This window comes from Pseudorca crassidens, chromosome 19 (assembly GCF_039906515.1).
Source record: "Pseudorca crassidens isolate mPseCra1 chromosome 19, mPseCra1.hap1, whole genome shotgun sequence".
In the NCBI taxonomy this organism is placed as follows: domain Eukaryota; kingdom Metazoa; phylum Chordata; class Mammalia; order Artiodactyla; family Delphinidae; genus Pseudorca; species Pseudorca crassidens.
Window position 1 is genome coordinate 55831647 of NC_090314.1, and position 12568 is coordinate 55844214.

The 12568-nt window shown below is 59.8% G+C and overlaps 1 protein-coding gene across 7 annotated transcripts in view; it reads right to left on the bottom strand.

Moving 5' to 3' along the window:
- Positions 1-4085: 4085 nt before the first annotated feature.
- The window catches only part of SEPTIN9 (septin 9), a 165353-nt gene continuing 156870 nt past the window's right edge, over positions 4086-12568 (bottom strand). For all 7 annotated transcript variants that reach the window (XM_067714669.1, XM_067714666.1, XM_067714667.1 and 4 more), the window contains 5 exons: positions 12268-12385; positions 11178-11273; positions 10784-10880; positions 7041-7092; positions 4086-5952 (listed from right to left, as the gene is read on the bottom strand). In XM_067714669.1, the coding sequence (XP_067570770.1) occupies positions 5817-5952; positions 7041-7092; positions 10784-10880; positions 11178-11273; positions 12268-12385 (499 nt within the window). In that variant the 3' untranslated portion in view covers positions 4086-5816. The remainder of the gene's footprint in view (positions 5953-7040; positions 7093-10783; positions 10881-11177; positions 11274-12267; positions 12386-12568) is intronic.

The window sequence follows — 12568 nt, forward strand, 5'->3', positions numbered from 1 at the left end:
CCTGCAATGTTTGGAACATACATATACTAAAAGAAATAAATAGTCATAATCACGTGTGACTTATCTGAGATTCAGATTTAACTGGGCGTCCTGCATTTCTGTTCACTGAATCTGGCAGCCCTAGGAGCTCGGCTGGGAGGTGCCTATTCACCCCCCACCCCTCACACCCCACCCAGTCACCCCTCCCACCCCCTCAATCTCTCTGTGCCTTCCAGGGACCCCGCGGTTTGGCCAGCCCTGCTCTCAGCAGCCTCTCTCAAGGTCCTCATGGATTTGGGCTGTTTCTTACTCCGGGACAGGCCCCCCTCCGCTCTCACACCACATCCTGCCGAGGTGCAGGCCCCCCCCCCGCACCCCCATCACCCAAGGGGTACGCCTGGAGCCGCACCCGCCGCTGAGAGGCGGGCCTGCTCCAGGCCCAGCGGGGCTGGGACGCAGACATTTTAACACTCATTTTGCAAATTGTGGTAAACTACACATAACCTAAAATCTACCCTTTCAGCCACTTAAACCTGTACAGCCCAGTGGCACTAAGCCCATTTGTGCTGGTGTGCAAACATCACCGCCATCCTCCTCCTGAACTTCTTCTCTTCCCAAACTGACGTTCTGTCCCCATTAAACACTCCCCCTTGCCCGCTGCCCCAGCCCCTGGCACCCTAGCCAAGGATGTTCTGAGGGTAAGAAATTCTGAAGATGTCCAGCCAGGACGAGGCTGAGAAGGATGCCATCTGGTGCGCATCCCCAAACCCCACCCCCCGTGGGGCCCCCGATGGGAGGCAGAGGCTGATTCTAAGTGGTACCCACACTGGCTGGGCCGGCGAAGTCGCCCCTGGGGTTTCCTGAGTCTCCTGGCCCTAGACTCAGCCCCTCCTGGATGGCGTCCATGTGGTCACTCCACATGGCTGTGTCCTTCAGGGGACTTAATATTTTTCCATGGAACAGGCTCTGATGACGTTACTAATCAGGGAGGTGGAGAGGCCGTGGCTGTTCTCCATGTGCCGGGACTGTTGCCTGTGCCGCTGCTACCCAAGAGCGGGGAGGGGGAGGGGGAGGGGGGAAGAGGGGGAGTAAAGGGGAGGGTGGATGGAGAGGAGGCGGCGGCGCTGTGGGCGACGGGCAGCAGCTCCCTGGCAGGGCAGACTCTCCAAGTAATTAGTTTTTAAATCATGCAGACGGTTCAAGACCCACTCACTCTGCAGCTTTAATTATTTACTCTCCCTTTTTATTCTCATCATTTACAGTCGTCCTCTCTGAACTGGAAGGAAGATGTTTTCTCCGCCGGCGTCTTGGCATTCCTGCAGCTGTGATTTCTCCAAGGCCCAGCGGAACCCCCTGCTTGCCGGGGAAGCAGCAGCTGCGCAGCTGGACAGCGCTGCCCACAGGACCCTCAAGGGCTGGCCGGGCCCCCGAGCATGGAGGATGGCCTGTAGCAGGCGTGGCCCCGGAGCCAGTCCTGGGAGCGCGGGGCAGAGGCTCTGGCTGGCCGGACCTGTGAGAGGATGAGTCCCACCTCCAGGGGCGCGGGGAGGAGAGCCTGGTGCAGGCGGGCACTCACCCTGCAGTGCTTGGCCTGGGAGAGAATCGGCCCCCATCGTGGCCTGGCCCCCGACCTCTCCCCACCTTCCAGTCTCTCTGGCCTCCTGGTTCCTCCAACTCTGCGCTCCCTCGTGTCTCAGACCTTTGCACAAAGGAGGACCTTCCTGATGCCGCCCCAGAATGGGCTGGGTCCCCCCATTATATGACCCTGCAGCCCCGAAGTTCTCCATCCAGCACTTAGCACCACGGACAATGCATAACCATCGGGCCCTCGGGGCCTCCTTGTCTGGCATTTTCCGGATGGCCTATGTTGTACGTGCTAACTCTGTAGTCAGAAAGTAGTGTTTACAAATGGGGGGGCCGCACCCATAAATACAGATCCGAAAGGAGAGCCCCGAGTCGGCTGATTTCTATCTGGCTTCCTCCCCAGGTGGAGCCTACCTGCCTTGGGTCCACGCCGGATGCACACGAGGCAAAGTAGGTCTGGGCAAACCCAAAGGCTACCTGTTGATTTTCTGACTTGTCCAAACACTGCAGCCCAGAGCAGGGGAGGAGGTGACACAGGACACCTGGGACTTGCAGCCCCATTGGGACATCTCAACCCAACCCCCCCCCCCAAACAGGTTCAGGCCAGCAGGAGGCTGTGGCTCCCCCCCTGGGACTTACTGGCGACAGCGCAGCCTGGATCTTGAGGTCCTCTAGGAGCCCCTTGGGCCAGAGAGCCTGAGGCCGGGGCTCCAAGGGTCAGGAGAAGGTGGTGCGGGGTCTACGCAGGGACGAACTCGCTTAGTCTTCCCAGGATCTCCCTGGTTTTAGCACGGGAAGTACTGTGTCTTTGGAAACCCCTCACTCCCAGGCAAACTGGGACATTCAGTCACCTGGACCTACAGCAGGGGATTTGATTGGTTGGGTAGAAGGCGGGAGAACTCATCACTGGGCCTTCCTGGGCTGCCCTGGGATGGGAGGTGCAGATGAGCTGGCGGAGATGACGGCCCAGGCCCTTCTTGGTCCAGGAGTCAGGCGGGCTATCGAGGTGACAGCAGTGTAAGGGGCAGGGAGCCGGCTGGACATGGTAAGCAGGCCCCTCGGAGGAGGTGCACGGCTTGGAGCCGGTGTCAGCCCCGGAGGGTCAGGGCCACAGAGAGAGGAGCTGCTGGACAGGCCTGGCCGGCAGGGGCGGCAACGGGGATGGTTTTAGTCCGGAGGAGGAATGGGGGCTTCAAGTGTAGGAACTGCCAAGAGCTACAGCCGAGGAATCCAGGGATGGGGCAAAGCCGGCAGAGCCAGGAGCGCCTTCAGATGCTGGCCAGCAGGGTCGCAGCCCCGCGCGGGGGCCAACCCTCCCCTCCCCTCCCCTCCCCTCCTGAGCCCACAGCAGACGTGGGCGTCGACGACATGCCTCGGATCCTGGAAGGAGAGGCTCCGTGTGGCCACTGCCCATCGGCTCATTTGGAGATGAAATCCACTTGTCTTCTCCAGAAGGAGCCAACCTGCCTGACAAAAGGGCCCGGGGGGCCCCGAGGGGCTGAGACGATCCTGAGGCCACCTGACTCGCTGGTGGCAGAGCCGCGAGCCCAAGTCACCAGAGTCCCAACTCAGGTCTTTCCTGCTCCCCACCTCGGCTGCCTGCCTTGTCCTGAAGCCTGAGACGGGGTAGGGGCAGGCATGGGGGGTATCGTGGGTTGAACAGTGACCCCTGACTCCCCCAGTTCATGTCCACTTGGAACCTCAGAATGAGGCCTTATTTGGAGACAGGGTCTTTGCAGATGTTAAGATAAGGACCGAGATGAGGTCACCCTGGATTAGGGTGGGCCCGAGATCCAATGAGAGACAGAGAGACACAGAGGTCCCGTGAAGGAGGCAGAGATTGGAGTGACGCAGCCACCGAAGCTGGAAGAGGCAGGAAGGCTCCTCCCTGGACCTTCAGAGGGAGCCCGGCTCTGCCCACACCATGACCTTGGACGTCTGGCCTCCAGACTATGAGAGAATCCATTTCTGTTGCTTTAAGCCCCCCAGTTTCTGGTGATTTGCGACAGCAGCCCCAGGCCACCCTGCCACGAGGGAGGAAGGGGCTGGTGAGGCCTGCGCACAGCTAAGAATCTGGACCTGGACCCCCAGCCTCGCTCCCCGGCTCTCGGGATGCAGAGAAAACCTCGCATGGTAGCCTCTTACAGTCTAGTCTTTTGGGGGCCAAGTTCTCTTGGAATACATTGGTATGAAATTATTGTCAAATATCGACCCGCTCATAGAGCTCACTGCAATAGATTTCAACTTTAACAAGAAAAACATTTCCAGGGATACAGTGATAGAAACAGCTCACAGCACTGCCCTGCAAAGCCTCCTCGTAATGAATAAATGAAGATTCTCTGTTCTCTTTTCAATCATCCCCTTAAATCAGTGCTTCTGAGTCCCTGAAACCTTTCTTCCCCCCCCCCGCCCCGGGAAAGGAGATGAAACAGTTCCCCAGCGATCACTTTCACGCTACGTTCACGCTCATCTGCACTTCCGGGGTCAGAAAAGAGAAAAAAAATCCCCACTCCAGAGCCTCCTGGGTTTGCATTTGGAACATTTATTTCAGGAAATACATTTTCAACACTTTGTTATTTATACAAAAAGAGACGAATTTCTCAAGAGGCACATAGCGAAAGGCCACTGTGGAACAGATCCCAGGGAAACTAACAATGTTTCAAAATCTGGCTACAGACAAGGAAAGCGAAGGCATCCCGGGACAGAGGCTGCGACCCCGACGCTGGAGACAGACACGTCCTTCAACATCTTGGTTTTGGCAAAAATGGCAAGTCGGCAAGTAAACTGTTTCGCTAAGGGGTCCTTCCTCTCTTGGGTGGGGAGGGAGCAAACACGCAAAGCGATGACACTCGCACGCACGCGGACGTGTGCACACACACGCACGCGCGCACATGCCAGGTCAGTCTGCACCCACCCCTCCCACCACATTTCTCACCAAGCCAGGGGTCTGCAGATGGCCGTGCATCTCCCCGTGTCTAAGCTCACAGGCCTGAGCCGTGCAGACGTGAAGCCCGCTCTGCAGCCCAGCAGTGTGCCATGCACACCCGACCCCTGGCCAATCCCTCCTTGGGGTCATTACGATGGGCTCCGGGGTGCGGGGGGGAGGTGAACAGAGGCCCAGGCAAACTTAGGGCAACACAAAGTCAGGCTTCCCTGGCCTCCCACCTCCCTGGCGGCGGCATCAGCACAGCCTGGGCGGGAGGGCTGAGTGTGCATCTGGGGTGCCCAACTGGGCATTCACTTAACCAGAGCATCTTGGGCCCAATGGATGTCTAAACAGACAGACACAGGCTTCCCCAGTCACACGGGGTGGGGCAGGGCAGCCACCAAGGCCACAAGGGCCACTCTGAGCGTCCCCAGCCATGGTCCCTGTGGCCCACTTCCTTTGGGCACCTGCCAGTACCTCCTCCCTTAGCTTCTGCTCCAGATTCTCTCACTCGGACCTTCCCCAAAACTCAGGCGGGTGGGGTGCACCTTTCCTCTTCCTTTGACTCCTCAATCAAATCCCAGTGGGGGGGGGTGGGACATGAGGGGAGATGAAGACACACCTCCCTCTCTCCAACTTGTCCCAATTTCTCGTCCAAGGGGACAGCGGGGGAGAGCTGCTGGCTCGCGAGGACGGCTGAGATAAAGGCACTTCCTGCTCCAGGACAGGGGCGCAGGCAGGTGGGCGGGCAGCAGCCAATGGCCCCGCTGCATCTAAAGCAATTGGCAACTTGGGTCTCGTGGAATGAACTGCTCTCCCCTGGGGGCGGGGTGGGGTGCTCTGAGTTGCGGCCAGGGCCATGTGGGGCGGGGTGGGGTGCTCTGAGTTGCGGCCAGGGCCATGTGGGGAGGCAGGGGCAGGCAGGGGCTCCAGGTCCACGAGAATGGCTCCATCCTCCCACGGGCACCACCCTGCCACGCCGCAGAGGCTGTGTCCGAGGGGCACCAAGAGCTGGAGGCCACTCCTCCAGCCCCGGGGCAGGGTCAGGACTGAGTCAGTGGTCCTCCCGCCCCTCCTGGACCTCAGGGACGGCCAGAGAGCCGGCCTCCACTCCGAGGACCCCCCCCCAGCCCGGGTCCCCATAGTCAGCGGGCTAATGACAAACATACTCAGAGGGCACTCGTCATCTTGTTACTTGGCAGGTGTAAAGGGGCGGAGATGGAGGACACATGGAGAAAATTATATAAAATAAAACGGGGCAGGTGGGTGGGGGGAGGGTGGGGGGAGACGGAAAAGACTCGGGGCGGGGTCCCGGGACAGGCGGTGTCTACATCCCCTGGGCTTCTGGAGCCTTCTCCTCGACACCATTGGCCACAGCGCTGCTGCCCTCGTGCAGACGCTTCACGCGATAGGCTTCGAAGTGGATGGTGCTGGTGATGTCCTTGATGTTCTGCATGTGTGTCCTGGGAGGGGCCGGGGGGTGGGTCTCAAGGAGGGTCACGGGCGAGGGCAGGAGGCTGGCCCTGCTCACTCGGCCTGCCCTCCCCACCCCCAATCCCCACTGCTTGGCTCCCCGGAGGTTCCCCAGTGATAGACCAAGACAGACCAAGCCTGGGCAGGGATGTGTGGCGGGGGGAGGGGGTGGTCTCCAGGGCAACCCCAGCTGCTCTCGGGACCATGTGTTCTAACATGTCCCCCTTTCTCTGTGTCAACCCAGTGGCCAGTCCAGGGACAGGGGCTGAGTGCAGAGGCCCCCGGGCAGTGCGCAGGGCTGGAGCGTCCTTGCTCCCGTTTAGAAGAGCCAGGCCGGCAGCCAGGTGTGCTGGCAGGTAAGGGACAGCGGCTTGCAGCAGGCGGCCGGGGTTGGGGACGCTGGCACCCCGCTAGTCCTGTGTTCAACCTTCCCTTCTCTGCAGCTCAGCAGGAGAGATTTGGAAAGGGCGCGTCAAAAGGGCCCAAGGTGGGCTTCCTTCCTCAGCCAGGCTTTCCAGCATGGCAGGGCTGCTCCTGGAAGCCAGAGCCCCCCAACCTGGAGGCCGTGAGACGGTCCCATCCCTCCTATTGACATTGTCCCTAGCATCCATCCTGCTGGCTGAAAAGCTGGGAGCCCCTGGTACCCTGGTGGGAGCCCCTACCTTCTCTGTTCACCTGCCCAGGCCCAGACCCACCCACCTGGCACCCTCGCGAATGGGCGGAGGACAGGCTACTCCTTGCCTGGGCTCAAGGAAACTGAACAGGGGCCTCCACCAGGTCAGAGGACGCGGGGATGGGAGCTGGGAACCCCCCAACACACGCCCAGCGTACGAGACCTCCGGGGGCCCTGAATCTAATGGGCTCAGGCTGCGGCGATGCAGACTCGACCCTTTCCAAGTAGAAGTAGAAAAGAATTTCAACTCTTGCTTCATTTCCAAGAAGGTGTTTTAGGAAATGGGCCTCCGAGGTCCCTCCCGGGAAGGCAGGCAGACGCGGGCGGCCATGCCGGCTGCTGCTCAAGACCTCCGCCCGGTCCCGCCCCTCCCTCGGCCCCGATGGAGGCCCCTCCGGCGCTCACCTGATGAGGAGGTCCCGCAGGTAAGCAAACTCACAATGCGTGGTGTTCTCGACTGCGGAGAGACAGAAGGGGCTTTAACGTCAGGCAAAGCCCCGTTCCCCCAGTGCTGGGCAGGCAAGCGGAGGAGGGGTCCACCGCGCACAGGGGAGCCGTGGGCACCTTGGCTTCTGCCCTCCGGAGGGTTCTGCTCTAGCAGGGAGATGGCACAGTAACCCGGCCAAGACGGCCGCGGGGGGGAGCGCTAGGCTAAGCAGGCGGTGGCGGTGGGGCGGCTGCTATGCCGTGGTGACGGGGGGGTGGGGGGGTGGGGTGGGGGGGGGAATGTCCCAGGGGAGACCTGAAGACGAGAGGGGGGCTGGGAACGGAATGAGGCAGGAATCAGGGCTGGGACTTCTCCCCCACATGCTCAGGACGCACACAAGGACAGCCGTGTACAGGCCAGGCACCGGGGGTGACTGTTTACACTGAGGTCAAGAACCAGCAGAACTGAGCCGTATGCTGCCTGGGGAAGGTGCGCACGAGGACACACGAGAGCCTCCCAGACCGACAAGCTGCAGAGCAGCGGATAGCTCTGGGGACGCGGGAAGAGGGCAGGGAGGGGTCCCCAGGCTCCCACGGGTACCCTGGAGCGTGCAGGTGGTGCCTTGGGGCTGAAGCTCGCGGCAGTTACTGCCGCAGTCCAGAACTACGTGGGAACACTCCGCCTGCTGTGTGGTCAACAGGTGCTAGCACACCTTTTAAAGGGTGGTGAGTGGCATCACTTGGACTGAGGGAGGTGGGCAGAGAAGGCAGAAGGAGAGGCTATTCTCTGCTATTCTGTGGAGGCGTCCAGCCCGGAGGACTTAATCCGACCTTCACACACCCTACGGGATAGCGACTAAGGTTCCTCTTCTGTGCTTGTAGGGAGATGGGGCTCAGAGAGCAAAAGAGATCTGCCCGGGTTCCACAGCCCGTGAGGCCTGGCTCCCTGGTCCAGGCTTCCCCATCCCAGAGCAGCAGGGCCTTTCTGAAGCTTAAAGGGCTGATGAGGCGGCAGGCAGGGCCTCCACTGCTCCTATTGGATTTCACTTGCCTCTTGCCTGGGCTCTGCCCTCCACACCCCTGCCCTCCTCTCTCCCCCACCCCCCGCCCCTGCAGGGCTGTGCCCACACTAGAATCTTCTGCCAGCTGACTCTCTTTTTTTTTTTTTTTTTTTTGCGGTACGCGGGCCTCTCACTGCTGTGGCCTCTCCCACTGCGGAGCACAGGCTCCGGACGCGCAGACTCAGCGGCCATGGCTCACGGGCCCAGCCGCTCCGTGGCATGTGGGATCTTCCCGGACTGGGGCACGAACCCGTGTCCCCTGTAGCGGCAGGCAGACTCTCAACCACTGTGCCACCAGGGAAGCCCCTGACGCCCTCTAACTTGGAGAACCAGTGAGAGCTGGTGGGAAGAACAGAGCTCTGAACCTGGCGTAAGTGTGTTTCTGCCGCCTCCTGGCTTAGGTAAATTATTCTGGCTTCTCTGACCCTCAGTTTCCTCATCTGTAAAATGGGGATAATAATGCCACCCACCTCTCAGGGACACGAGAGGATTAAATGAGTTAACTGTGTGCTTTCTGACACCCGCCTACCTCTTAAAACATTTCAGGAGGCTTCCAAGGATGAGCAAAGTACCTCAGGACGCTGCTGTACACCAAGTCAGAGGAAGAACAAAGAACTAGGACTGGTGGGGGTGGGGATGAGGAGAAGCACTTAATAACTCTGGCTGAGGGCCAGCACAGAGTGGCCAGCTCTCTGGCCAGCTCCCAATTCACAAGGTCCCAGAGATCAAAAAAAAAAAAAAAAAAAAAAGTCCACCAGGCCCTGGGGAAGTTCAACTATTCTAAGATAGGGCAGAAATTCCCTCCAGGGCCTCATGAAGGCTGCTGGGATGTGAGAACCACCACCCCACCACTGTCTTTACAGGTTCCACGGGGCTGTTTCTCATCACCACCCTCAAAGTGAGCTGGTGGCACCACGACAACGCACAGGTCATTCAATGCGTGGTATCCCGGCCAGAGCAGGAGAGGGGGACACAGACAACCAGCCTCGCTCGTTTCCTGACCATTTCCTTTACCGCCTGCCTGCAGGGCCCTAGCTGGCCGCCAGGGGGCAGCAGAGGCCTGTCAGCTGCCGGGCTGCCCTTCCCTGCCCCTCCCAGGTCCCCATTGGCCCTTTCTTTTTTTTTTTTATTTTTTTGGGGGCTGCCTGCCGGATCTTGGTTCCCCGACCAGGGATCGAACCCGAGCACTCTGCAGTGGAAGCGCAGAGAACTACTGGGCCACCAGGGAAGTCCCCCCCGCCCCCATTGGCCCTTTCTTATCCCGAACTTCTCCACCCTCCAAAACATACCTTCACAAAAAGGTTCCTAAACAGCAAGATTTCAGGAAGACAGGAAACGGAAGAGGTGGGGCCAAGGCGGGATGAGCCCAGGGTGAAGCCTCATTGAGACGGCCCAGGTGGGTCAGGGAGGTAAAGGAACTTAACAATTAACCCGGGTAAAATGAGCCAGGCTGGGAGCGCTCCATTGTATCATTTTCCTTATATTAGTTACTTAAAAGTATCTGCTGCCCCAAAGCTCCAATGGTCCCTGAGACATTCTCTCATTTTATTAAACTCTTGGCACATGGTACCCACTTTACGGAGGGTGAAAACAGGGGCCCTGGGGGATGAAGGGACATGCCCAAGGTCGTGAGCTGGGCATGGGTTGGGGTGGCAGCAGCTGGAGCTGAAAGCAACTGCTGGATTTTCTGCTTCCTTCTCTACGCTGGGCCTTTCAGCCAAGTGAACAAGGAGCAAAGTGGCCTATTTTACTCTGTTCTAGAGGGAGAACGGAACGGGGCAGGGGGTGGGGGGTAAAGAAATGCCCAGGTCCACCCCACCCAGGGTCATGGCCACCGTAGTGGGTTGGATTGTGTCCCCCAAACAACGTCCAACTCCCAACCCTGGGCACTTGTGAATGGGACCCTATTTGGAAAAAGTCTTTGAAGGTATAATTAAAGTAAGGATCTCAAGAGGGGGTCATCCTGGATTTAGGGTGGGCCCTAAGGCCAGTGACAAGTGTTCTTATAAGAAGAGGGAAAGAAAGACACAGGCACACAGAGGAAGGCTGTGTGAAGACACAGCAGAGATTGCAGTGATGTGTCTGCAAGCCAAGGGATGCCAAGGACAGCGGGCAGCCACCAGGAGGGCGGCAGGGAACAGATTCTCCCTCAGGGCCTCCAAAACTCGGAGGATAAACTTCCGTTTTAAGCCACCCAGACTGTGCTGGTTTGTCAGAGCAGCCCCAGAACACCAAGACGGGGGTCCCGGGAACTTCTGGGGGTGGGAAGTGGGGAGGGCATCTGGCTCTCAGCTGGACAGAGCTATAGCCCAGCCCTTTCCTAAGCCCAGAGAGGCGGGGTGATTTGTCCAGAGTCACACAGCACGCCTGTGAAACCCCAGCACCAGGACCCAGAACTTGACAGTGCCCGTCATACTTCCTTCCTCCCTGGATATTTCCCCGCCCATGGGAGATGGGAGTGGAGGTGCAGCTCCGTCAGCTAACGGCTGTGGGCCCCAGACGAGCCACTTGCCCCCTCATTTCCCCCCAGCCGAGCGGTAACCATGGGACCCCTCGCCATGGCTAGGTGGGCAATGCAATAGATGAACGCAGCTCCCAGTCAGCAGAAGCAGCTTTTATTCTGACCTGTCTGGAGGCCCCGGACATCAGCTCAGCGATTACCTTCAATGGTGCCCCATTTGGTTTTCCTTCCAAGGATCCTCTTCCCGTTCACTTGGTACTCATGGTCACTGCCCACCACGGCAAACGGGATCATTTCCTGGGGGAAGGGCAGGCAGCATGGGTCACGCGAGCGTGCAAAGGCCAGTCCACTCCCTGGGCCCCTGGGTGGAGCTGCCTAGAGTCCAGGCCCCCAGCACTAAGACCCTTGGCCTGAGAAGGTTGCATGTGAACACTGGCACCGACTCCTCCTAGCCCAGAAAATAACGTTCTCATGGCTCAAGGCCTTACCACCCGTTTCCCAGCACACCCTGGATGGGGTGGGAAGACCCCCACCCATGTCCTCTAGCAGGAAGTGAGAGGCCTCTGGGAACAGCATCCTGGTCGGTCCACTCACTCGGAATTTCTCGTTCACCAGCCGGTCCTCTGAGTCCTCGTCAAACTCCTTCTGGGGGTACACGTCGATGCCATTGGACAGCAGGTCTGCGGTGATCTGGGGGTCCAGAGGGGAGAGATGCGGGCACCGTCCACGCAGCAAGCTGGACAAACCCAGCTTTGGGGGATCTGCTCATGCCACAACCTCCACGAAGTGAGTGGCCCCAGGCTCGGGATCAGGGGTGGGCTCTGGGGGGCTGGTGACACTGCTGCTCTCCAGTTCTTGTGCCTCCCGAGTGGAGGAGGGGCAGCTGCAGACCTGCCTGCCAGGAGAGAACACAGCCGCCCAAGGGACCCGGGTCTCTGTCCCGGGTATCTCCCTGTCCTTGTCCCCCAGCTCATCACACCCCGAAGAAAATCACTCAGGCTTGCCGAATCCTCCCCTCCCTGAGCTCTACCTGGAAAGCCTCTCACTGCAGCTCACCAGCCTGCACAGGTGCACCTGTTTGTGTTAAACCGTCACCACCCTTTGCAGCGACAGTTACCCACATGGATGACGTTCAGTGATAACATGCCGGTGAACAACTGTCACTTCTGCCCTGAGCGCAAATGCCTGCGTGCAGCCTTGGGAGCTCTCTCGTTCCTTTTTCCTCCAGACACACCCATTACCAGGACACCGTCCTCCCCTGAGCATGCTGGGAAAATCCCTGGCACCTGGGCTGCCCGCGGGGCGGTTTGGTGGGGGGGGCGGGGCGGGTGAGGAGGGCGGAGCTTTGGGGATTAGACTGAGGGGCCCCCTTGCTCACGCCCACTGAGGCGGAGGCTCTGCGGGGGCCCAGGCACCTGGGTTTTTCAAGTGCCCCAGGTCGTTCTGACGTGCGGCCCTGTTAGGAAGAAGCGGCCCAGGGCTCACCCTCTTGCTCGGACAGCGGCCCAGAGCGGGACAGTGGCAGAGAAGAAAGCGGCCAGCTGTCCCCTGGCAGAGCCCGTCCCTTCCGGACCATCTCTTCCATCTAATAAGAACCTGGCCTGTTCTGTCTGACTGGCCCTCACCCGCCTCACTCCCAGAGAGGGGCAGGGGGCCAGGGAGCTGGGCAGAGGCGGAGCCCTACCCGCTGTTTGAAGTAGACCCTCTCCTCCAGGGTCAGCGTGTCGGCCTTGGCGATGACCGGGACGATGTTGACCACTTTGCTCAGGCGCTTCATGAACTCAATGTCCAGGGGCCTGAGGCTGGAGCAGAGAGACGTGGCTGAGGGTGTGGCTGGAGGGACGTGGGAAGTGGGGGGCAGGAACGAGGGACAGAAAAAGGAAAAGGGCTCCTGGGACACACTGAGTCCGGGCAGCAGGGGGCGGAGGGGCAGGCCTGCTCCGAGCACCCTCGTGCACGAGCTCCCAAAGCCCCCAGTGTGTCCA